This window comes from Symphalangus syndactylus, chromosome 22, assembly GCF_028878055.3.
Source record: "Symphalangus syndactylus isolate Jambi chromosome 22, NHGRI_mSymSyn1-v2.1_pri, whole genome shotgun sequence".
Lineage (NCBI taxonomy): Eukaryota > Metazoa > Chordata > Mammalia > Primates > Hylobatidae > Symphalangus > Symphalangus syndactylus.
In genome coordinates, this window is record NC_072444.2 from 55,009,478 (window position 1) to 55,034,785 (window position 25,308).

A 25,308-nucleotide genomic window follows, 5' to 3' on the forward strand; every position below is an offset into this window, starting at 1 on the left:
ACAGCCTGGGTGACAGAGCAAGACTCTGTCTCAAAAAAAAAAAAACAAAAAAAACCCCACAGTTAATTAACCTAGTTTTATATGACTTAGAAAAATATCAACTACAGAAAAATAACCTCTTGATACAAACCGCCTATCTTTAGAGGTATCTGGGTTAGATATCCAACCACATGAATGTTACATATCTAACATTACCGAGTAGCTACCGTTTCCTCTAGAAAACCTGTTAGCCTATCAAAGTGACGATGTCAGTAGAAGGGCAAGCACAACCTGACATACAAGGAAGCCTGTCATATTTTTTTCAACAGTCTCTTCAAGACATCTGGCAGCTTCCACAACTAGCTGAGCTCTGCTTGAAAACTGCCTTTAAACTCAGTAAAATCAAAACATAAAGTGCCCGAAGTAGAGTTAATAAGGCAACATTGAATCAAATATGCAGCTGGCTTAGGTATAATCTTTGTCTGTATCAACAGGCCTTGTGATCCTGCAAAGAACAGTGTCCTGTTCACTTTCACTGTGTTTCATGAAGTCAATTATTTTGCATACACCATTATATTTAGCGATGTGAATATTAAAAAGTAGAAAATGAAGTATTAACCTTTAATAGATTTTTCTAGAGAATTTAGCTTATAGAAAAATGATAGTACTATAAATAATCAGAAAATAAGTGCTGAAATGCTGAATAATTGATATAAATGTTGTCGAAATTTGAGTAAAAAATTAATTTGAATATTGTAAACAACTAACCAAAGACTGCAAAATCAAGAAGGTCATATTTTTTGGTAAAATCTATATTGAACTGATATATAGTTACTTTTCTAATCGAATCGGAAATTGTCTCAATTACCTGCCATAATATTATATTTTGTGCAATATGAGGTAACAAACTAACATGAATAATTTTAAAAATAAATACCACCAACAACCAAACAGAATTTAAATATTCATCTTGAGAGCTTTCCTTTTCAAAGTTGGTCTCAAATGAAATGTTACAAGAACATCTTTGCAACACCTCACAGGCACGACAGAATATATTTATTAGCTAAGGTGCTAAATTTTGACTTAAAAAAAAAAAGAATTTAATCTTTGGAAAAGAATGAAAAGCCAACGAGTACAAATGTGGTGAATAACTGATTTTTAAGGGAACACTAACTAGTTGTAAACTGTTAACTTGAAAATCATTAATTTACAGCAATATACTTATATTTCTCTTTGATTAAATATTATGATTATTGTGTCTGCTTTTACATAATGTGGCTTATGGTCATAAGCAAAGCATAATCTGATGTGAGATACCTCATTATAAACCTTGCTTATACCCAAGAATGACTTTGCACATGGTAAACACAATCTGAAGAATGAAAGCTCTCCACAAATTTTAATTTGTAAAGTCTAACAAACGGCCATTTCAAACCACTGAAATTTCTGTATGAAGGTGTTGGAGATAGCCAAAATGGAAGCTCAAGTGGAGCTTGACACATAGGCAGGGAGGAAAGATATATCTATTAACTCAATCACTTCCTATATCCTTTCTTTCCGTGACCCAGAAGCCTAGGTGTACATCTCCCTGTGATTCATATTGACTGATCATGCTTACTCATAAGTATTCAGGCTGTCTCTGAATGAGGGAGTAGGGAAGCACTCTTATCTGGAAATGTCACACTCCTTGGCCTGCCTGCTGCAGATGTAGCTGTCCTCCTGGAATTCCATCTCATGAACACATTAGATCTGGTGTTCCATGGCCAGTGGCCAGCAGAAGTGTCCCTTTCTTATAACTGGGTTTCCTGCTTGTTCCTAGTCTCCATGGCTCTGGATTTCCCAGGAAGTCCTCGAGGATCTGGTCCTCTTGAGCCACAGAGACAGAGACAAGCTAGTGAGAGGGATTGCACTCAAGTCAACAGAGACTTTCTATCAGCTGGGTGGTCTGGCACAGAAGATCTAATTGTCCACAAGGTTATGTGGAATGGAGGCCCCAGCATCACCTGCAGACAGGTATGTTAGCAGTTACACCATGTTTTCACGGCCTTCCTGTCCAATCATTGCTCTGTGTTTACACCAAAATATTTGTGCAATGTAGTTACTTTGAGCTCATTCTCTTCTAGATAATCTGTGATGTCTTCCCATAAGTATATTGTGATGGTATTCATGACCAAATTATAGCTAGTGTTCTCCAAAGACCTCTGTTAATAACTATGCATTACTTGTCAGAAGGATTATTCAGGACACTTCCATGAACACGGGTAAATTTATTAATTAGATTTTCTTGGAAGGCACAGATACTTTTTGGAAGAGTAAGAGATGTAGGCTAGATATACTTAAAGAAATAGGGAGAGAAAGCATGACAGTGTCAAGCCCAGAGTCACAGGGGCAAAATGACCATGTTAAATCAGTGATGCAGGTTGAGAACAATGGGTCACAAAAGATAGGTGACTACAGAAAGGTTTCTAAGAAGTAAAATAATGCAAAAGACATAGAGTAAGAAGAAACCAAGGACAAATCATTACTTTTACTCTTCAGACTAGAGAGGTCTACACAAATGACCATGTATCACTTCTCCAAATTAATGTGACTTATCCAATCTGTGGAAAATCTTCATGATTCATTATCATAAGATAAAATTTCCCTGGAAAGTAAATATATATTTTAAAATTCACACTTAAATTTTCTAATAAAGGTATTGGGTGACTGCAATACCTTAAGTGCACAGTACAACATTTTGGCAAAATGTTTCTTCCTTCCAAGATGAGATAACCCATCTAACTCCCACTGGTTCTGGGGATATTCAAGAAGGGGCATTATCTTAGTTCCCACCATGCTACATTCTTTTCAGAATCAATACAGATTGTGATTCAGATAAAGATAAACTGAATGGTGATGAGATGAGTCTGAACTGAATTACTATCGAAGAAAAGTTGCACTCATTGTCTAAATTGATGAAATGACTTCAGCTGAATCAGACATAAATAAATAAATAAAACAATTGAAGAGAGTATGAGGGTAAGAATTAGGAGAAGAAATTGTGCCTTTCTGTAGATTATCTTATCCTTTTAATTTCTTTTTAAATCATATAAATTAATTAAAATATATTTTACAGTCTTTGGTGAGTATAAGTATTGGGTTGAAGGGATAATGATAATGACACTAGCTTGGGGAACTTTTTCTATTACAGTGATAAACACTAGTTATTATAAATAAGTAAACCAATCATCCAAATAATCAGACAGACCAAAAAAGGACCTAAGATCTTCAATTCAAACAACAAAAAAATGTTGTTCTCCAGTGTGGAGGTCAGAGAATCTGCTTTATAAGGTAGTGCAAGTCATGAAAAAAATCTTTCTATATTTATCTATTATTCCTCCTTATGTAGACATAATCCTATATGTATTCAATTATTATTGTAGTCATTTTGGTGATTTTATTAAGAGAAGAAAACTAAGAGATGATCGTATTTGCGGTTTAGGTGTGGCAGAAAAAAAGTACTAAAAAAGAAACTGAAAAGGAAAAAATGATAGTTTGTAACTGTACTGAGAAACATAATATGATCCACTTATTGACTGTCAATTCACAGATAACCTAAAGATTATAAAAATAAACCAGATGCTTAAGTAACATACTAAAAACAAACCCATAAACATGTAAATTATTATAAAATGAATTATTTAAATATTCTGCTATTGAGAGTTTAGGCAGTATTTCAAACTGTACAGGTAGCTATGCTATGAACACAACACAAACATCAAAGAGAAGAGAGGACATTTGATTAACTTAATAGGACATGAAGAAAGTATGTTCTTAATAATTCAATTTATATATGTTTTTATTTATACAAATAGGTAACAAAAATCAAGGTCAGGAATCAAGAGCTCCTTTTAGAAAGAAACATGGATATTGTAAAATTGATTCCCATTGCAAACATTTTTTTTGAAAGGAAAAAAGTTAGAAATTTTATTTCAAGACAAGCAGGGCCAGCTACAGTGGCTCACGCCTGTAGCCCCAGCATTTTGGGAGGCCAAGGCAGGCGGATCACGAGGTCAAGAGATTGAGACCATCCTGGCTAACACAGTGAAACCCCATCTCTACTAAAAATTCAAAAAATTAGCTGGGCGTGGTGGCAGGTGCCTGTACTCCCAGCTACTCAGTAGGCTGAGGCAGGAGAATGGCGTGAACCTGGGAGGCGGAGCTTGTAGTGAGCCGAGATTGTGCCACTGAACTCCAGCCTGGGTGACAGAGTGAGACTCCATCTCATAAAAAAAAAAAAAAAAAGACAAGGGGATTCAGCCCTGAGAGAAGTAAAGTGATTTATCCAATGAGACAAATGAAATGGTGGTAGACATGTGACTCAAACACTCCTAGTCTAGTTCCCTTTTCTGTTATTCTATAGCATTAAACAAACCAGAGAAAAAGATAAGAGTTAAGGACCGGATAAAATGTCAATAGTATCCATCATTGCTTCATTTGTAATGTAACCATTCATGGCTGCTAGATCAAGCTCAGAAATAAATGCTATTATTTGATTTGGTCAACTTTATTACATTATATGTCAATTCAGGCCTATTATTAAGGTCTTCCACCCAACGTGGATGAAATGCTCTGTAACCTGATGAAAGAGGCCTTACTTCATTTTCTACTTTTCTTATCAGTCAGTCCTGAGCCCCTAATCTAAATCATTTACTCTCACTGGGATTTATCTTTTCCATCAGTAGAAGGAGAAGTTTATATTAGGTAGTTAATGAGAGTCTTCTGGAGTAAGCTTCCGTAAACCTTTATTACCTTTTCAAGTAGGTAAAATTTCCACACACATCAGGCTGCACTCTCTGTGAAAATGACCAACCGGGATGAAATTTTTTCTAAATAATGTCAATGAAACAACATTTGAATGAAATATCTGTTGGAACCAATCACCCTGATTATCGATATCATCAAAATAAACTTTGAACTTAGCCCCACATCATTCAATATAATGTGAAAACATTTTTCTAAATCAGCTGCCTATCCCATCTCTAGGGTTGTGATAAATTTCCAAAGGACTCTAGTATTCGAAAGAATCACTTTTGAAGTATGAAACCATGCTGGATTTCAAAATACACATGATTATATAATTAGTTGTTCAATACTGAAGATTTTGCTAATATTAAAATTATGCTTCTGACCCAATAAAATCTGTTTATTTTCTCCCTGATCAAGTTTCTTAAATTAAATATAAGTATTTCATACATAGGATATTTTGAAAAAAAATTTCTTACATGTCTCTGTCTGGAGAAGAAAGCTAGAGAATCTTTGGCAAAACTGTGGGGAGAAAGTTGGAAAAACTCACAAATTCCAGAGAGATTATACACTTTTAATGAACACCTTCAAAAAAAATATGGAGCAACTATTTTCTTTTTTTTTATTTTTTATTTTTTATTATAATACTTTAGGTTTTAGGGTACATGTGCACAATGTGCAGGTTTGTAACAACATGGCACATGCAACTATTTTCTTGAAGAAAATTCAGCGGAAAATGATCCTTTGTTCCCATCTCTGTCACATCTCCAGCAAAAGACCTAATTCTCAGTATCAGCCTCTTCAGTCACTGTATGGTGCTTATAATCACCTTGGAGCTAAATGCGTCTTAGGAAGAGCCAGACACTGAGAATGACTTCATTCCTCACTAATGTAGGCAACTTCAGCTTTATTTTCAAGTGGATTTGTTGAGCTGATGACATCTCTCTCTAAATTGCAACAAAATGATAATTGGAGTGAAAATATCTTATTTCCCCATAAAAGTGAAACTGAAATTGCATACCTTGATTTAAAGCTGTCAGGTGGCATGAGCTCCAAAGTGTGAGTTGGTCCATACAGGTTTACAACATATAATTTTATTGTTGGGTTCACTTGACCTGCCTTTGAGAAAATGAAAGTTGTATTGCAAGTACATTAAGCATTAGAATATATTGGGTAAAAAAGAAAAGGATTTTTGATTCATTTACTGTTTTGTGTTAGAAAAGAAAAAAAGTTTAATTTCTCTGAAGTAGAAGTGATTTTAAATTCAACAACATGATTACTTTCAATTGTTTTTGAAGATTGCTGCTTCTCAAGCATTTTCATCAGACAATTAAAGGTGATAGGAAATCGTGATGACTTCACTCATTAGGCAGTGCTACTGTGTTCTTTCCCTAAAATGGCACCAGAAGGGCTGGCTGTACAAACAAACAAACAAACAAAAAAACTAGTAGATCAAGTAGCTACTCACATTAGAGGATATGAAATGCAATGGGAAGAAGGTTTGGCTAATTAAAAAAAAAAAAAAAAGGAGAAATGAAGAGAAAAAGAAAGGAAAGAAAGAAAGAAGCCTACCCAAGCCAGGTGCCCCATGCTTAAAATTCCAAAAGCCTAATATATGCTATCACATTAATCTCCCGGGATTTCCTTTTAAACATTACTAATTACTATATGGGGTGACTCATTTACATAATTGACAACCCTTGGGAGGTGGGCCATGGGCAGACTGTTCTCACTGAGTACCTGGCATGAGGAACAGAAAGGCAAGGATAGCAAGGATAATTTAATTTGAGTTCAGTGAATCAACACTTTATTAAATAAATAATAACTAGCAGGCATAGTAGTTGGTATGTTTCCGGCACATAGTAGACACTAAAGGCATTGCACAAATTATTAAATTAAATGTCCCTACTACAGTCGTAAGACATAAACATTTTCTTGGTCACAATGGAGAATCTAAGAAACTGTGCAAGGTGAAATACCTAAAACTAAGAAAGTTTGTATTTAAACCCAGGATGTTCTTAACTACAACGTGAATATTGCGCTTTCTGTTTATTCCAACACAATTGCCTTCAAAGTTTTGCCAAATACACTGTGAGTAAGGAATGAGAACTTTCACTCACATATTTCAAGCAGTTGGAATGAATGAATGAATAACCATATCAATGATGTACCAAATTGCTTGATTACTTGTGGCTTAATATGCTTCTAAACAATATGCCATTATCCTTATGATGTGGCTGATGCTTAAAGAAGTCCACGTGAGACATATAGAAAAGAAAAAGGAAATTAAATGTGAGTTGAATTTAAAAATCAGATAAAAACCTAAAGGGAATAAAACTGATTTAAAAATGATGAAGATCCATGTTTAAGGAATTGGCATTGACAAAACCTTTAGTTAAATCAGGACCAGAATCAACATAATATATTCCAACAGTAGCCAGCAAGAGTTCCTCAATAAATGTCTTGTTAGGATATCAAAAGAGACTAGCACATCTGTGGAAGTACATCATTCATAGGTTAGAAATTTTGAGCCAAAGAAAGAAGTCAGGAAAGGTTTCCACTACAGAAATGAGGTAACTGTTAAGAGAGATTATGAAATTGGTTCACAGAGTAAAGGGCTTCCTGGAAGATAAGCTATGAGCTGCCGCACACCAAAGGCTCTGGTATCAGAATCTGCAAATCTTTTCATTGTTCCCAAGCCCAACACTGCCTGGGAACATTTTTTGGGCAGTTTAGCCTTCTGTGACTCTTAGGAGCTCTCTTTCACATCATTCTTGTTTTAATTTAGTTTTCATGTTTCTCCCTGAAAATAATGGCCTTAATCTATTTAATTTTTAGCCTACCATTTCTCTAGCTGGGTCAGGTATGTTAAACTTTAGAGCCTGACACAGTATTAGCAGTGCCATTCAAAGTGTTGTTCTTGGACCACAGCATCAATCAGCATCTCCTGGAACCTTAGCAACGCATTCCTGGACCCCAACTGAAACCTATATTCAGACTTGGAATTAGAATCTCTCAGTGTGGGCCTACAAATCTGTTTTTACAAAATTCCCAGATAATGAGTGTGCAAATTTTAATAAAACATTGATCTTTATCTGTATCTTTATCTATTTATATATCTATCTATGTAACAGCTCAGTGATGGTCAAAAGTTAGACAGCATCACAATCATTCAGAGGTCCCGAGGGGCTTGTTAAGCTACTGACTGCCGAAGGCAGTCCACCTCCAGCATGAAGCTGATACCCTATGATGCTGGTGAAAGGACCACATTTTGAGAACAGGCTTAGCTTAATGTGTAAGTCCGTGAAACCTGAGTCCAAATGTTCACTCTGTCATTTACTTGGCATGGCTATGAGCACATGCTAAAGATTCTGAAGTATCATTTTATTTGTCTTATTTTGTCAAAAATGAGACAAACACTTCTTTGAGAATATGTCACAAATCAGAAATTTTGAGTTGAAGGTTTCCTGTCTGTAGATAAGAATATCTCAAACTAATAAAAAGATTTATATAAAGTGCCTAAAATAGTATATGGTAGTGAAATAAAATCATAATTATTGTTAAGACATTAAATCTTCTAGTTAGTGAAAAGCTGTGCTTCTATTTTTTTATCATTCAATACACTGATTAAAGCAAATGGGAAATTAAATTAAATTAGATCTTTCTGTGAATTCTTACCAATGATGCACAGTTTTATGGCATACTTTGTTAAAGACATATCAGTTATCATCTTTAAGGCAGTTTTCTTTATGTCAGCAGCGCTATAAGCTTATCACAAAGTAAAAGTTGTGCACACATGTGGCCAGTTTTCAGAAAAAATGTGAATATCTCAACTAAGCGTTAGGCTGCCTCCAAAATTCAACAGTCCAACATTCTATAATCGCAGATTTGTATCTTTCCATGGAGTTTTGAAATTAAGCACACATCACAAGTTCATTTGTAAATTTTAATATTTGAATCATTTCAAGAGTTTGCAGATTAGAGGGTTTTCATCTATTTGCTTTTTACAGTTACATTTGCCATGAAGACTGCAAATCCACAAATTTCTCCCTCTATTATTCTGAAACACAAGCCTCAATAACAATTAACCTTATTTTACTGGCAACTAGATTGTCATTAAACAAGATAATGTTTTAATTAAAAAGATTAACCTGAGGTTACTGGGATAGAACCGTGCATCTCTTTTGTGCTGAATTGCTAATGATAGGGTATTTTATGAGTTCTGAATCATGCTGAACTAAGTAAAATACAAATATATTGGTTTACTGTATTTTGTTAGTAAATCTGACCACATTAGGTATTTGCTATATTCATTTTAATCTAGTTTAATTTAAAGCACAATTTAGTGTAAACTCTATGTGTTGTTTCAATTTCCAAAGTAGCACTTTTTGAAAGTTTATTGCTTAAGAGTGAATTGAAACAATACATTTGTTACAGCAAGAACTAACAAAACATTTCTTGAAACCAGAGTATATAACAAAAAATCTGAAAATTGAAGTAACATATCCAAAATGATACTGAAATTTGTTTTAAGAACAAGGACCAAAACTGATTATTTTCTTAGAGTCCTGTCGTCTTAAGTACCTGGATAAGTGAGCAAGTTTTCCTACTAAAAATCACCTGAGGACTGGAAATTCTTTCTTTTAGCTTTGCCTATTAGAGGCATATATTTTTTACTTCTAATAAATATTAATGGTAGTTATCATATATAGTTATATATATTATTTGCATATATATAAAAGGACAGGTGTGAGGCTAAGAATGGCACCCATATGTAGCTAAGTCATTAGAAGTAAATGGAGCAAACAGAGCTCCATATATATATGTGCTAACTGGACAAGGAGATGTTTGGATTCCAGCTGTGTTTTTGGAAACACAAATTGTTGACCTGTGCTAGTTTTATAGAGAGGGATGAAATCAATAGATTTGAGCTTTTTCTCTGTTCCTAAAATAACTGTGACTTGTATAAAAGCACTAAGCCTTTTGGAATCTATTTGCTCATTTGTAAAATTGAGACAATTTTGATAAAGACCAAATGAGAAAAAAACAAACAAGTGGAAAGTCTGCCTGAAAACATAAAGTTTATCATTAGCACATGTGATTTCTACAATTAATAAACAAAGATTATTATGTTATGCCTATCTTTACTATTAAGCAATATTAATTTATTAGAAGACACTATCAAATGATAAAGTATCTAGGTTCATATCCAGTGTCTTCTGAATTATTGCTGACATAATTTAATTTCCTCAAATGCTTCCATTGGTTGGTTGGTTTGTCTCAATCTAGTCAAAATTATGAGGCCTAGGCATGGCCAAGTTCGAGCACCATGAGTCTAGAACTAAGAAAGCAATTTGAGCATGCAGCTAATGCATATGGTTTTACTATGTGAATAAAAAAAAAATCCCATTTCTTTTGGGAAATCAGTTACAAACAGTTGTCCCTTCCACAGAACTGACTGAATTTCCTTTGTGCAGTGCGGTGGGCAGTCAGATGTGATTGTATTCCCTTTGTGCAGTGCACTGAGGAGCTGGATATTATTTTATTCCTTTGTGCAGTGCACTGAACAGTTGAATGTGCCTTTCACAGTATGTCACTAGTTCTCCATTTCACATTTAAATTGTCAGTGAACATTTATTATCATAAATCAAACAATGTGAGAATTAATATATTTGGGGCAACTTTTCAGGTTTTCTCTGGGGCAAAAAGTAGTGCTGGTATGCTGTATAGGTCCAAACTGTCATGCCAAAAAAAAAAAAAAAAAAAGCTAAATCTATAATTGGAGAAAGCAGAAGTTCTTTTCTTTGAGTACAATAAAAATCTTAGTATTACTTTTTGTGAAGTGAAATAATTATGTTCTCCTAAAAAGCACTGAGTATATCTGCTTTCTAATCTATGTCCAGAGAAGACCCTATAAATTACATTTTAAAATCATGGAATCATATTCTTCATAATCTTGCATTTAATACTACAACCTGTGGAAGGAAGATGGATGAGAAATCTCACTGAGGAATATGCTCATTTTATTTCTGATCCTCCATATTCAAGCCTCCTTTTTTTGCCTTTGGATAAAATGAATATGGTAGCTGGTGGGAACAGAAGGAAAGTGTAAATGACCTCACCCCCACTCTGACAGGGCTAGAGTAGTGAGGGTGATGGGAATCTACCCAGTAGTTTGTCTAACTAACATAGTGCATTAATTAAATGGTAGAAAACCTATTGTGCTTGAAAAAACCAAAGTACAACTCACTAAAGAAATGGCTTAAAAATGGCTTCTAAATGAGATCAACATCCTCTCTTACTTAATTAGGAGCTAAAATGAGAAGAGAAATTTTACAAGTTTCCTATAAGACATCTTTACATGATCAATGTACTGGGGGCCTTACACATGAGCCTTCTTCTTTCTTATATAAACATTAGGAAAAAATACATGTTTAAAAGAGATCTCGAGTAATTAAAGATGGCATACAGAGGAAAAAACAGTACAATCCAGATGTTTTTGCAACCCTCTTATAGAGGCCTTGCCCAACACTTGAAAATAGTTTTGCTGTCTGGAACATATTGCCATATTTCTTCACCTGACGAAAAATTCCATCTGTCTTACCTACCCATGGCTATGACTCCATACCAGCATTGTATATAGTGTGTTCTAGAGTATGCTCTGCCAAGGTAATGCTGATATTGATACTAATACTAATAAATGCTTTATGCTTAGTCTATTCTTTATGGGTGATTTTTTTATACTTGGTCCTTTATTGAGATTCTTTATGCTTAATCTATTTCAGACTGGAGATTCCTTATGCATAGTCTATTTTTTATACAAGATTTATAATATACATTAACATATAGCACATTAAGTGCTCTAAGAAATCATCTGAAAGAAGCTAGATTTTTTTTTTTAAGAACTTCCAATGTATTTCACCATGGCACTTTCCCCTGCTTTGTAACACCTATTATGGAATAGGCCTTGGACAAAACACTGCCCTGGCCTCAGTACACCCCTAATTGCTTCTCTCTCCCCTTTCAACTGTAAGGTGTGAAAAAATAAAAGTAAGCCTCAAAAGGAAAGAAATGCAACAAAAGTGAAAGTTCACACACTTTCAAATCTTCTCTACCTCTCTCTACCCAAGCACTGTGTATAGACTATTGGGAGCTCGAAAATGATGAGTCTGACAAGTAAGGAAAACTGTCTTCCTCCAAAGACAACTTGTTCAAGAACCAAGAATACCATCCATCAAGTCACTAGTGCAGAGAGAGAAGGAACAAAATAGTACTTCCACGTTACTTACCTTAGGATACGGATACTGCTTTCCTTTGGGATACAATGCTCCCGTAAACCGAGGGATAACCATGGTGGGTACCAAAGAGTCATTTATCATCAGGAAGGCAAGTCTTTCTCCATCTGGTGACCACCAGTGGGCGATGTGAGAATGCAGGAGTTCCTCTAGAATAAATGAGTGTTATTTGAGACCAACTGTAGAGATGTGGGCTCAGTGACCCACAAACATCTGTCCTTGAAATCTCCATTGTTCACCTACATTTTCTAGACTGTGTATTGAATTTTATTAACTTCCCCGAAAATTCTCTAATTCTGAGTTACCCTTTTAACTCCAGGAAGAGCAGCTGTAGAGGAAGGAAACAACGAAGCAACTAAGTCACAATTTCATGGATTTTCGGCAACGTAGACAGAACAGATGAAAGCACTACTGGAGTAATCAGAATGAGAACAGTGATTGAAGAGTGAGATGTGGCCTAAAACCATATCCATGTCATGATTCATTCATATTTGCATGCAATCATATTTGTATTCTATCATCATCAACCAAATTGAGGGCCCACTAGATTCATCAAACTATTTTAAGCTCTAAGAAAATGGAATAAGAAGTATACTGGGTATTTTTCATTTAATTCAAGATCCACTATCCATTTTTTTGATTCCCACTTTCTGGTCCAGAAAGCTAACCTATGTGAACGACACCAAAATGGCCCCCAAGTCCTCTGGCTTCCCTTTGGCAGGAGACTAGAAAGAGGAGAGTAAAGTCAGGTTATTTATTCTCTTGGCTCTATCCTACAATGTTACCTCAGGCTGGCTGTGAACTTTAAATGATGTCACTACTTCTGTCGCTGCAGCCACCTCTATACAAATTTCTCCTTCTGTGTCTAGTAATCGCTCATCTTCGTGGTCATAGGAGTGGTAACAACTTGGCTGCTACTAACTTAGTTTACATCACTTTCCTTTGTGGTTTTCCTACCCCTTAACCTTAGCAAATGTTCTCCTTGTAAATAAAAAGATAATAAAATGTTCACTTTGTAAATAAATTATCTTCAAAGCATCTCGTTGAATGTGCCAACACTTGAGACTCTGACAGATACAGAAGTTAATACTAGCAGCAGACTCAGAAGAAACCCTAAAAATTAGATTTTGAGACTACGTTTGTCATCTCTCTATCTATATGTACAAATGGAATTTATCACCTTCTCAGGTGGGAATTGGAGCATAGACAATCCATAGCAAGAGATTGAATTGTGAGTAATCAATCATCAGTGGTGGTGACATGGAATAAAATACAGGTAGAGGGAAAAGGCATTGGTAGAACAAGTGCTTGTTGAAATAGGTAATATTTTTCAATACAAGTGACAATGGTCTTTTTTCAAATCTTGTAATGCCTGTCCTGTGATTGTCATATGGAGAGTGTCAAAGGCTCCACACAGCAGCTCTAGTTATAGCAAGTAAGTGTCGTAGCACTTACTTGCTACAACACTGATGATTGTAAAGATTAGGAAACAAGTTCTCGTGGTTCTTCTGACACCCCAGAGATAGTACACAGGAAAAAAGAGAGCTTGAAACCATGATTGTGAAATGAGGAATGCCCATGCAGAACAAAAGGTCACGATGGTATCTTTGGAAGAGTCCGTCTCTTCTGTAATTGCAGGGAAACTATAGCCACAGTCCAAGAGAACATAGGAACGGGTACAGGGCTGTAATACATATTAGAGGCTCAACTCCATTTGTTCTTTTAAGGTAAGACAAAGATATTCATAAAGATGGATTGGGACCCCAACACACAGGATAAGAATGTTTGGAAAAAAGCATACAGTATAGTTATGATTTCTGGGCCGATCTTATAAATAACACATTATAGTTGAATGCTGCTGTATGTGGTTAATTTTATGGCTGAAGATATTGAACATCAAAATTCTGACAAATCAGCCGGGCGCGGTGGCTCACGCTTGTAATCCCAGCACTTTGGGAGGCTGAGGCGGGCGGATCACGAGGTCAGGAGCTCGAGACCACGGTGAAACCCCGTCTCCACTAAAAATACAAAAAATTAGCCGGGCGTGGTGGCGGGCGCCTGTAGTCCCAGCTACTCGGAGAGGCTGAGGCAGGAGAATGGCGTGAACCTGGGAGGCGGAGCTTGCAGTGAGCCGAGATTGCGCCACTGCACTCCAGCCTGGGCGACAGAGTGAGACTCCGTCTCAAGAAAAAAAAAAAAAAAAAAAAATTCTGACAAATCTTCTTGCTGACAGAGGCAACCTCTATCCTAAGGAACTAGACCTTCTCTGCATAGAGGTAGAGAATGGGAGACAAATTTCTTTAAAATTTAAGTGTGCAACACCGGGGATGTTTCCAGAAATCTAGTAGTTTGGGATACACCGGGATATCTCTTCTAAAGTGAGAGAAAAATTATTACAATTGTACTTATGCAAAAGTAAAGAAGAATTGAATTCTTTGGACTTTGAAAACAACATAAGCCGCATTGACATATGTTATCTGTTCTATATCCCAGGCAAGCTGTAAAGCTGCTAGTTCTGAGTAGAATCGGTGTACCGGGGGCCCTGCAACTGATCTAGGCCACGTTGCAACCTCTTCTATGTCCTGAACCTTATGACTCCAGCAGATCCAATGGCAATGTCAGTGCCCATGGCAAATAGAGATGCTGTGTGGAGCCTTTGGGACTCTCCATATGACAATCATAGGACAGGCATTACAAGATTTGAAAAAAGATCATTGTCACTTGTATTGAAAAATATTATCTATTTCAAGAGCAGCTCTTTCCAGGGCTCCAGTAGAAACATTTAGCCCCACCATGGGATACCAAGTGAGTATGCAACCCAAACTGCCCATCATGAACTGATTGCTATCTGATCCACTGACCATAGAACTGAACACACACACACCATTCCACTATAAAATAAAAGTGAAATTGAGCCAGAAAACAAATGTGATTGTCCATTGTATTGCCTTCTCTGCTTCATCCCCTCTCCTCATCTCACATCTGTGCCACAAAGCGTGTTTTCTAACACAAGTTGGCGAGGGAGAAATAAACGCAGGCCTGGTTTATGGCAGGTCTGCAGGCTGTACAACAACAAGCTGGAATTGGGTAGGCTCTGTACTAGAATCTGACTCAGGAGTGGCAGTGAAAGACAATAATAAACAGAAATCTTCCCAGTTGGTAAGATTCTGAACAGAATACTCAGTTGTCCACTTTTCGTGGAAGGAGACTTAGTTTCAGGCATGGAAATGTCCTGATTCACGCACAGTAACTAATAAGGGTCCACCTATCAGGGAGGTGGCAAAAGTAAATTTAGAAAACTAGTGACAAGGAGGTTTAGGAAAAACAAGTGCACTGACTTACTAGAAAGGGGAAAGATTTAGGACAAGTACATGTCCGCCAGCCTCTGGCTCCCACCATTACCTGCCAATGGTAGTGGCCATCACTGAGCCTTTGACATAGGATCACTTCTCAGGGGAAAAGCTGATGGCACGTGAATTTTTTGCCACAAAATATTTCCTTTTTTGAGATAATGTAATGAGGAAGGCACATGAATTATATGAAAACCTTTCCATCAAGACAGTGTAGCATTTTGTCATCACAGAGATACACACATATTCTGGGTGTGGATTTGCTTTTGCTGCCAACGGATCTGTTCAGCACTACTCTTTACATAAACATTTACCCATTACCATAATAATCCACATTACATTATCTCAAAAAAGGAAAGATTTTGTGGCAAAAAAGCACCATGGTCTCAGTGGTGGTATTTACTAATTTCATCATGTTCCCCACTAGCTATATGTACCTGGATTGATAGAGGAGTAAAATAGTCTGCTGTACCTCAGTTTTGGCACTATTTGTTTAGCAATAACCTTGAAGCCAGGATGTCATCCTTTAACATGCAGTGTGTCCCACCTGTATAGAGGTACAGATCTAGGCACTAAGGGGTAGAAGTAGTCGTGTTATCTTTTATTATCACACCAATAACTCTCAGAACACAATTTGCTTCTCATTCCCATAATATTGAAGTTGGTGAATTTAGAAGTCCATTGCCTAAAGGACGAGGGTATCCACCAGGAATATAGTCATAATTCTATTCCTCTGAATTGGAAACTGAAATTTTCTCCCCACCATTGTGGGCTCATTATGCAACCACCCCCCACCAAAAAAAAAGACAAAACAGTTACTAATCTGGGTCTGATGATGGACTTCATCTGCCAGAAATAAAAATATGTTTGCTAACCGCATGTTCTCACTCATAGGTGGGAAATGAACAATAAGAACACATGGACACAGGAAGGGGAACATCACACACCGGGGATAGTTGTGGTGTGGAGGGAGGGGGGAGGGATAGCATTAGGAGATATACTTAATGCTGAATGACGAGTTAATGGGTGCAGCACACTAACATGGCACATGTATACATATGTAACAAAATGCATGTTGTGCACATGTACCCTAAAACTTAAAGTATAATAATAATAAAATTAAAAAAATATGTTTGCTATGCAAAGGAGGGCAAGGAGAAATACATTTGGAACTCAGGAGAGTCACAAATACATGTTTGCCCAATAGTGCTGGTTGATGGAAAACTGAATCATATCAACACAATTAACAAAAGAATGGGGCCAACCAAGTGCAGTGGCTCACACCTGTAATCGCAGCACTTTGGGAGGCCGAGGTGGGTGGATTACCTGAAGTCAGGAGTTAGAGACCAGCCTGGCCAACATAGCGAAACCGCATCTCTACTAAAAAATAAAAAATAAAAAACACAAAAATCAGCTGGGCGTGGTGGGCGCCTGTAATCCCAGTTACTCAGGTGGCTGAGGCAGGAGAATCTCTTGAACCCGGGAGCTGGAGGTTGCAGTGAGCCGAGATCATGCCACTGCACTCCAGCTTGGGCAACAGAGCAAGACTCTGTCAAAGAAAAAAAAATTAGAAAAGGATGGAAAGGAGTAAGATTTGGCAGGAATGAAATTTTGGCCTGACCCACCTGTTAAATAACCTCTCTAGCATGCTGACAGAAAGTAAAAGTAAAAGGAATGAACATTTGAAGAAGGCAACTGTAATTACCAACTAAGATCACATAATAAGCTTTTATTATTATTATTATATTATTATTATTATTATTATTTATGGGGGCATTTCTCCACATCTCCTATGAAAAATACAAGTGGTGGCTATATTTACAAATTTCAGATGTATAACAGGACTAATACCATCCTGCAATGAAACAATAGCAGATGAGATTTTATGTACTTCTTTTCCTGGGACACTAGCTTTTAATTTGAATAGTAAGAATATTCTTATGTTCTTTAACTTTTTCTTGGGTATGACCACTATGAAACCCTGGCAAATCAAATGAAGGGAGGAAGCGAGTGCATGGAATTTATTTTCTTATCTCCCATGCATGTAAATTATGTGAGTTTGGCTTTGCCCAACCAAAAGCCACTGCTTCTATTTCTGTAAAAAATTTACAGCATTCTCTCCTAGTTTCAGGTGACTGCTGTGTCCCCTTCCCCCTTTGGCTGTTAATGGCTAAACCATTACAAGCCATGGTTTGTGGCATTTACCTTGTTCATGATAAGGGGCCCCTTCATAGCTTAAACCTCCTTGAATTACTCCCTTTTAAATGTGCCACCTTTCTTCAGTTGTGATATTGACACTGATTTATACAACTAACTTACAATTTGGTTAAGGAGACATCAGTTATACACATGACACATTGAGGAGAAAAATATACATATATGTGTGTGCGTATATATATGCATGCTAAGGGCCAACTGAGTGTAAACTCTAAGTTCTTTTTTTTTTTCTTAAAGACAGAGTCTTACTGTTTTGCCCAGGCTGGAGTGCAGTGGCATGATATTGGCTCACTGCAACCTCTGCCTCCAGGGTTCAAGTGATTTTCCCGCCTCAGCCTCTCAAGCAGCTGGGACTACAGGTGCTCACCACCATGCCCAGCTAATTTTTGTATTTTTATTAGAGACGGGGTTTTACCACGTTGGCGAGGCTGGTCTCGAACTCCAGACTTCAGTTGATCCGCCCACCTCAGCCTCCCAGTGCTGGAATTACAGGCGTCAGTCACCATGTCCGGCCCCACCGTAAACTCTAAGTTCTATGAGATTTGAAGATACAAAGATACCCCGTTGGCTGAAATCAACACTCTAGATTTCTAAGAAACAGGTTCTGTCATAGGTGCTGAAGTATGTGTGTCCAGTACTTTCCAAGAATAAGCCTGACCCAGATTTGAGTACGCTTTTCAAGAGAAATGAGGCATCGCCTACTCTCATTTATTTTAGAGTGACATATGATTAATATTCTTCCCCATAAAAATGCTAATGTACCAAAATAATCATATAGAGAGCCTTGTGACTTTCTTCAGATGGAAAAATAAAGCTACCTGGAATGGGAAAGAAGTAAATAAAACAATCTTTAATATGCATTTGCTTAACAGTCATCCTGGATAAGGCACAAGCTTCTTTAACTGCAACTAATGGGCACATTTACTCAAGGATTGAAACTTCCAATGTTAATTATATTATATTATTTACAAAGAATTTATTTTTACAAATGGCATTTCATTTCAATTTAGTGTAGGTTTGGCTCTTCATCGTTTTTATTACTCTGATTTAGCAAATCTCACTGCAGAGCAGATGGAGTTTTCAGCACATGTGGTTTTATATCATAGACACTTAAAAACGTAGCCACAACACAAAGCACTTCCACAATACTGAGATACAACCATTGTGTTTAGATTAATGTGCTATTGTAAAAAGCAAGCTGATTTTTTCCATTTTTAGTTTGTCAGTTCAGACCACTGGGATTTCCTGAGGATGCTACTTGCAGCTCTGCAGGCCTGTGGTTGATTTTTTTTTGTAATTTTCTGCATTTCACTGTCAAATTCCTCGAAAGAATAGTCTGTATTCATAACTTTCTCACTCCCCATTTACATGTCCATCCACTGCAGTCTTGGATTTGGCCCCACCAATTAACTGATTTTACTCCTGTCAAGGCCATCAATAATCTATGAGCAAATCCAACAAAAACTTTGGAATCCTTCCCTTGTTTGATCTCTGGAGACTCAGCACTACTGATAACCCTGCCATCCTGTGACTCCCATGCTGCAGCCTCATAGATGACACTGAGTAAGTGCTCAATAAATATTTGTTGAATCAATGATGAAATGAATGCAATTTCATGTCGCCAAAAGACATTAATGTGAAACAAACATGAATGTGAAAATAGGCATTTTGTCCTGTTTTATTTCAACAAAAAAAGTGTAACGATCAGAAGCTGCTGATAAGAATATTGCTTATCTCGTGAATGTTTCCTCACCTTTTCATTGTTGTCATTCTTGAATACCAACACAAGGCCCATGTCTACTGTGAAGCACCTGACATTCCTCCATCCCATCAGACTTAATTCTACTTATAATTCTATTTAGTAGGTGAAATAAATCCTACTTGTATTTATATTTACTATGCTCCAAATGGTTCCCGATACAATAGTTGTTTATTGTCTATCATTACACTGAGTTGGAAATACCCGAGTCATGGAAACCTGTATTTCTCATTGTATTGCTCTTAGATAATGCCTGGCAGATACATTTGCTCCACAGCTGTTGGATTAAACTTTAAGGAATAATCCCTTAAATATACAAGGTTCTAAAATATATCGTAAATCACTGAAGCATATTAGTTACATTATTCTATATGCTTAAATAATTGAAAGAGTCATTTTTTTCCTATTTAATAGATTAAATGCTTTATGGTAATTTTCAAAGCTGTGAAGTGGGTAACTGTAAACTTTCTTTTTAGTGACATTTTAAAAGTTTTTAAAGTAAAACTTTGATCTGATATCATATTTAATTACATTGCTAGGTTAAATACAGCAATTTATGTGAATAACATTATATATGTTTTGTGCGAATTATATTTTAAATAATCTTCTGTTTTGAGCATTTTCTTATTTTTCTGACTTCACTGTTTAAAATGCATTATATTTTATATTGCTTTACTTTCTTTAGGAACTAAACAATACTAAAAACAGAGACAAAGATTCTTAAAACTGACACTTTCAAGGACTCTATTTAGTGACTAGTTGGGAGCAGCAGCCACTCTTTCAGATTGGCCTGGTCTTAAAAGATTAAGACATGCCCTTAAAGCTTACTGTAAAAACATTTTATTGTCTTTTATGTCACTCTTTCTCTCATCTTTTTTTTTCTATGACATTTACAAAAGGTAAATTTCAATTTTAAAAAAGTTGAAATGTTACATGTTACTTTCTGTGTCTCCCATACATGCTAATTTAGATTGTAATTGACTCCTGTAAAGTAATAAAAAGGAAATCTCCACACCAGAGTACCACACACATAATGTTGAAATTACATGCATTCCCTAGGCAATATCATTGTGTTTCAGTGAGTGCATTAAAGGGGAAAAAAAGGTCTGGAGCTTGGGAGCTCCTAGCACATTCTACAAGCAAAGTTATAGTGGGAGGGTAAGGTGCGTGTAGGACTCTTGAAGCAGAGGTTGGGGATAGCAATCAAAATAGTGAGGGAAAGTCAAAAACATCTGAATAGCTTACATCCCTCTGCCAAACCTTAACACTGACGTCATGGGTAGGGTTCCTCCTGGAAATGCAGTGAGCATTAGAGTAAGTCCATGGACAGTAGGATGAGTCTTTGGCTGAGGAAACAAATCACTGAAATCTGACAATTTAGGTCCCAAAATGTGTGCTGTGTCTTGGCGAACAGTGAAGGACATCCCCCTATAACAAGTAAGTAGACTAGTGACTAAGCCCTGGCTTTAGGAACAAAAGACATACATTCAAATGTTGGCTCTCCCACTCTTTAGCTCTAAGGCCGTGTCTAAATCACTGATCCTATCTGAGTCTTGGTTTCTTTTTTAAATCTTTTCTTTTGAGACAGGGTCTCCCTTCTGTTGCCCAGGCTGGAGTGCAGTGGCATGACCTCGGCTCTGCAACCTCCGACTCCCTGGTTCAAGCGATTTTCCTGCCTCAGCCTCCCGAGTATCTGGGATTACAGGTACGCACAACCACGCCCAGCTAATTTTTGTATTTATAGTAGAGACGGGGTTTCATCATGTTGGCCAGGTTGGTCTCAATCTCCTGACCTCATGATCTGCCTGCCTTGGCCTCCCAAAATGCTGGGATTACAGGCATGAGCCACCACACCCTGCCTTTTTTTGTATTTTTAGTAGAGACAGGATTTTGCCATATTGACCAGGCTGGTCTTGAAGTCCTGGGCTCAAGGGATCTGCCCACCTCGCCCCCTCAAAGTGCTAGGATTGTTGGCATGAATCACAGCACTGGGCACGTCTTAGTTTCTTAGTAAATGATTAGATGCACAAACATTGTGATGATTAAATCACATACACATACAGCATTTCCTAGTTATCTGCAACATAGGAGCACAAAGTATGGCAAAAACTATAATTTTTCCTTTCCCCTTTGGAATGTGTCAGACCTACAGCATCATCACAAAAGTTTGTATTACCCATTTGTTCTGCTCTCCACAACCCCTACAAACAGTTTACTCTCAGACCAAATACATAGATTTTTATTCTTTAGTTAAGAAAATTACCGTATTTGTCAGGAAATGGTCTCTAATTTCTATCCTTAACATTTCCTCATAAATGTATGAAGCCTTTTCAATAGGACAGAGACCCAAGTCATATTAATTCAGGATGGAGCAGCACAATAAGCATGATCTACATTGAGTATACCCTCAGTTGACTGAAAACTTCATCGACGTTACAGACCACCTTTTATCACCAAGGGAGCATGTCAGTACATGGTTCAATGCCCACATTACCGCTAATCTAGTCTTCTCTTCCCTGAAACCCACTGCTCCTCATTAATGCTTGCTCACTATGTCTGCCACCACTACTTACTAGTGACCCAAACCAGAAGACACAGAATCATCCTTGACTTCTTATCACTCACCCCATCTGCTTAGCCACTAAGACCTGTATATTTCATTGTCTCATCAATTTTAGAATCTTTCCTCCTTTTTACTGCTTTAACCCTAGTTCCATTGCTCATTATCTCTTGATAGAACATAGAAGAAGCCTTACAGCCACTTGTCGTTTCTTTCCACTATTAGACCCCACGTTCCCACTGTGGCAAAAACAATCTATTCATATGGAAGATCCAATTTTGTCACTCCCTTACTTGAAAAGTTCTATTAGTTTTCCTATTAAATGGTAGAAAAATAATTGAAATTCCAAATCATTGATAGAGGTCACTATCCCTTGGTTCTTGCTACCTTCCTTTATCTCAAATTTTATGGCCCAATTATATCAAGGAGACTTTGGTTCCCTAGGGACACACTTGTGGGTTTTTGCAAATTGTTACATCTGCTTAGATTTTTCCTTCCTAATTTCTTCTCATGCGTAACACTTGTTAACTGTTCAGGCTTGACTCAGATGCTCTCTCTCTTTCTCTCTCTCTCCCTCGTTTTAAGAAGTAAGGTTCTCACTCTGTTGCCTAAGCTGGAGTGCGGGGGCCTGGATCATAGCTCATTGCAGCCTTCGACTCCTGAGCTCAAGCAATCCTCTCTCATTAATAATCCTCTCTCTTCAGCTAGGAACACAGGTGCATGCCACCGCATCTGGCTAATTTTTAAAAATTTTTTAGTAGAAAGGAGAACCTTGCTATGTTGCCTAGGCTGGTATGGAACTCCTGGCTTTGAATAATTCTCCCACCTTGGCCTCCCACAGCTCTGAGATTACAGGCTTGAGCTACTGTGGTTGGCCAGGGTTCCTCCTTTAGAAAAAATGCTTGCAAATCCCTAGAATGGTATCATTCCTTTGTTCTTCCATAGAATTCTGTGTTGATTAAGATTCAACTACCTACCACACTGCATTAACATGGTTTCTTCACCTGTCAGCGTGTCACACAGTACCAACAATATTTTGAAGAAAAAGGGCACGTCTTAGTCTCTGCACTTCAGTTAGCTCCTGCTACCTAGACTGCCAGAACTAACCAGATTTTAAATGTGTTGTCCACCTGTTTATTAAATTCTGGGGGCCATCCCAGTCCCCTCCAGTAATTTATCTCTTTGAAAAAGAAAAGCCAGATTTAGATTCTGTGACTCTCAACCAATGAACCCTCCTTACCTATTTCTTTTTGTAATATATACTTTCACAGCACGCTTATTGTTGATATTTTCGTGGAAGCTCTCACTGCTCTTCACAATAAATTGTAGCCTCTAAAAATCTTATTTGATGCTGGCATGTACACAGAAATCTATTATAGATATAAATATATATGTACACATATACATATAAATCTCAAGGGTTACAACGTCTCTTCTTTAATAAAATAGCTCCACCTAACAAAATATTTCACGTAAATATACAGGTTATCAGAGCAGTACTTTTTGCTCCGTCTTTTATCCTAGCACCTACACACCTACCCGAAATACAGTAGGCCTTCAATGATATCATTTGAGTGAAAGAATGAATGAACGAATAATTGTTCTAAATTATTCATTTTTCTTATAGAATTAAAAATATCAAATCTGAGGTAGAGAGATTACATTTGCAAATATTGCCCATGAAATAAAGTTCACTTTTTGAATGATTCATAGCTTTATAATTTATAATAAAGTAGACTTATTTTAAATCTTGACATATTTTGCCAAAATCAGCTGAAGCATCTGAAACATAGGTAATAAACTCATACTTTGAGTCTTCCCCAGGCAATCTATATCTAGAACTCAGCTGATAATTGGTACGTGATAAAAACTGGATAAATTTTCATCACCTGATTTATTTTTATATTCTCAGCTATTACTAAAACTTGATTCAATAGATATTGAAAATAACTCTTTATGTGGGTTTTATTTTGCTCCCTCTGCAATAGCTTATAAAGTGTGACAGAATGTCCCTAATGGAAATAACTAAAATCAGGTGGCTTTTTATGCATTTTTTTTTTTTTTTTTTTTAGAAATAAAGGTTTCTGTTTTTTCTTTTCCAGAGAGTCAGAAAAAAATTCAGCATCTAATTCCAAAGTGACATAAGGTAACCATTTACTTTCATTAGTTGTCCTCACAAATAATATCTATCTAGCCTATATGTACATATATATACCAAACATGGAATCATGTAAGTAGATGTAAATCTCAACCACACAAAATATAAGCACATGCAAAGATATGAAAGCATGAGGGCAATTTTGAGAGAAAATGAGAAGAAATTGTACTGTAAGTATCGCTCCGGAATGAATAGATTTTTTGGGTAGATTTTGTATAAAAATATGTCATTTGTTTCCTTTGAAACTAAATCTGATCAACTCACCTTCATACAACCAGTCAGCAATCCCATTAAAAATTATTTCTTCTTTTCCAGAAGATGTCAGTCGCAATGAACTGCTCTTTATATCAGGTTGATAGTAGATATTATTTTCAAAAATATAAATCTGGATCAGGAAACATGTGAAACAAACAAAAAAAACCAGCAGGTTAGGATGCCTTTTGAAACTTTAATATTACAGAATGATCACTGAATAGCCATGTTGTATTATTTACGGGCTTCAAGTTGTTTTTATTCAAAGCATATGTTTTTATTGCTTTCAATTATTAATGGCTTTTTCTGTTTTATTGTATCAATATCAAGTTGTCATTTGGAAATTCCATGGCACTTGGTATTGATACTTTTAAATCCATATTTTCAGCAACAATATTTCAACTACTTAATAATCTCTCTCTATAACACAAAATTGGTTTGGCTTTAAGATAACATTTTGCATTCTCAAGAGACTGATAACTGTAACTATAAGCCATTTTAGTAAAACCAACTGACTGTTTGAAGAGCTTCAATTTGGGGTCTTTACTTTTACAAAAGTGCATTTGGTGGTCAATAAAATAATCTCTAGATAATCTCTCTGATTCTATCTAGCTCAGCTCACAGATTCACTGATGGTAGAAATGATAATAAAATTCCTTTGAATTGATAAGTGGAACACAGCTTCCAGTGCACCAGTCTTGGCAACTCTTTTGTAAATAGTACGGCAATAATGATAACCTTGTAACTGAGAGTTCCAGAAGGAGTTTTAATTTGAACATAGCACAGTCTGCCAAAATAATATCAACAACAGCCCTAACAACAGGAACAACAGTGCAAACTAAACAATGTCAGATTGTGCCTATGATATAGGTAATTCAGGATAAAATTATTTATAATTCGCTTTACAATGTCTTGAATGCCAAATACTTGAAAGTGCTGACCCATGTGGTATT

At 36.6% G+C, this 25,308-nt stretch overlaps 1 protein-coding gene across 5 annotated transcripts in view; it reads right to left on the reverse strand.

Annotated features, from left to right (window-relative positions):
* Nucleotides 1-25,308, reverse strand: part of DPP10 (dipeptidyl peptidase like 10) — a 1,432,672-nt gene that overhangs the window by 93,738 nt on the left and 1,313,626 nt on the right. For all 5 annotated transcript variants that reach the window (XM_063631313.1, XM_055262569.2, XM_055262570.2 and 2 more), the window contains 3 exons: nt 24,368-24,488; nt 12,054-12,208; nt 5,786-5,883 (listed from right to left, as the gene is read on the reverse strand). In XM_063631313.1, coding sequence (XP_063487383.1) covers nt 5,786-5,883; nt 12,054-12,208; nt 24,368-24,488 — 374 coding nt within the window. The remainder of the gene's footprint in view (nt 1-5,785; nt 5,884-12,053; nt 12,209-24,367; nt 24,489-25,308) is intronic.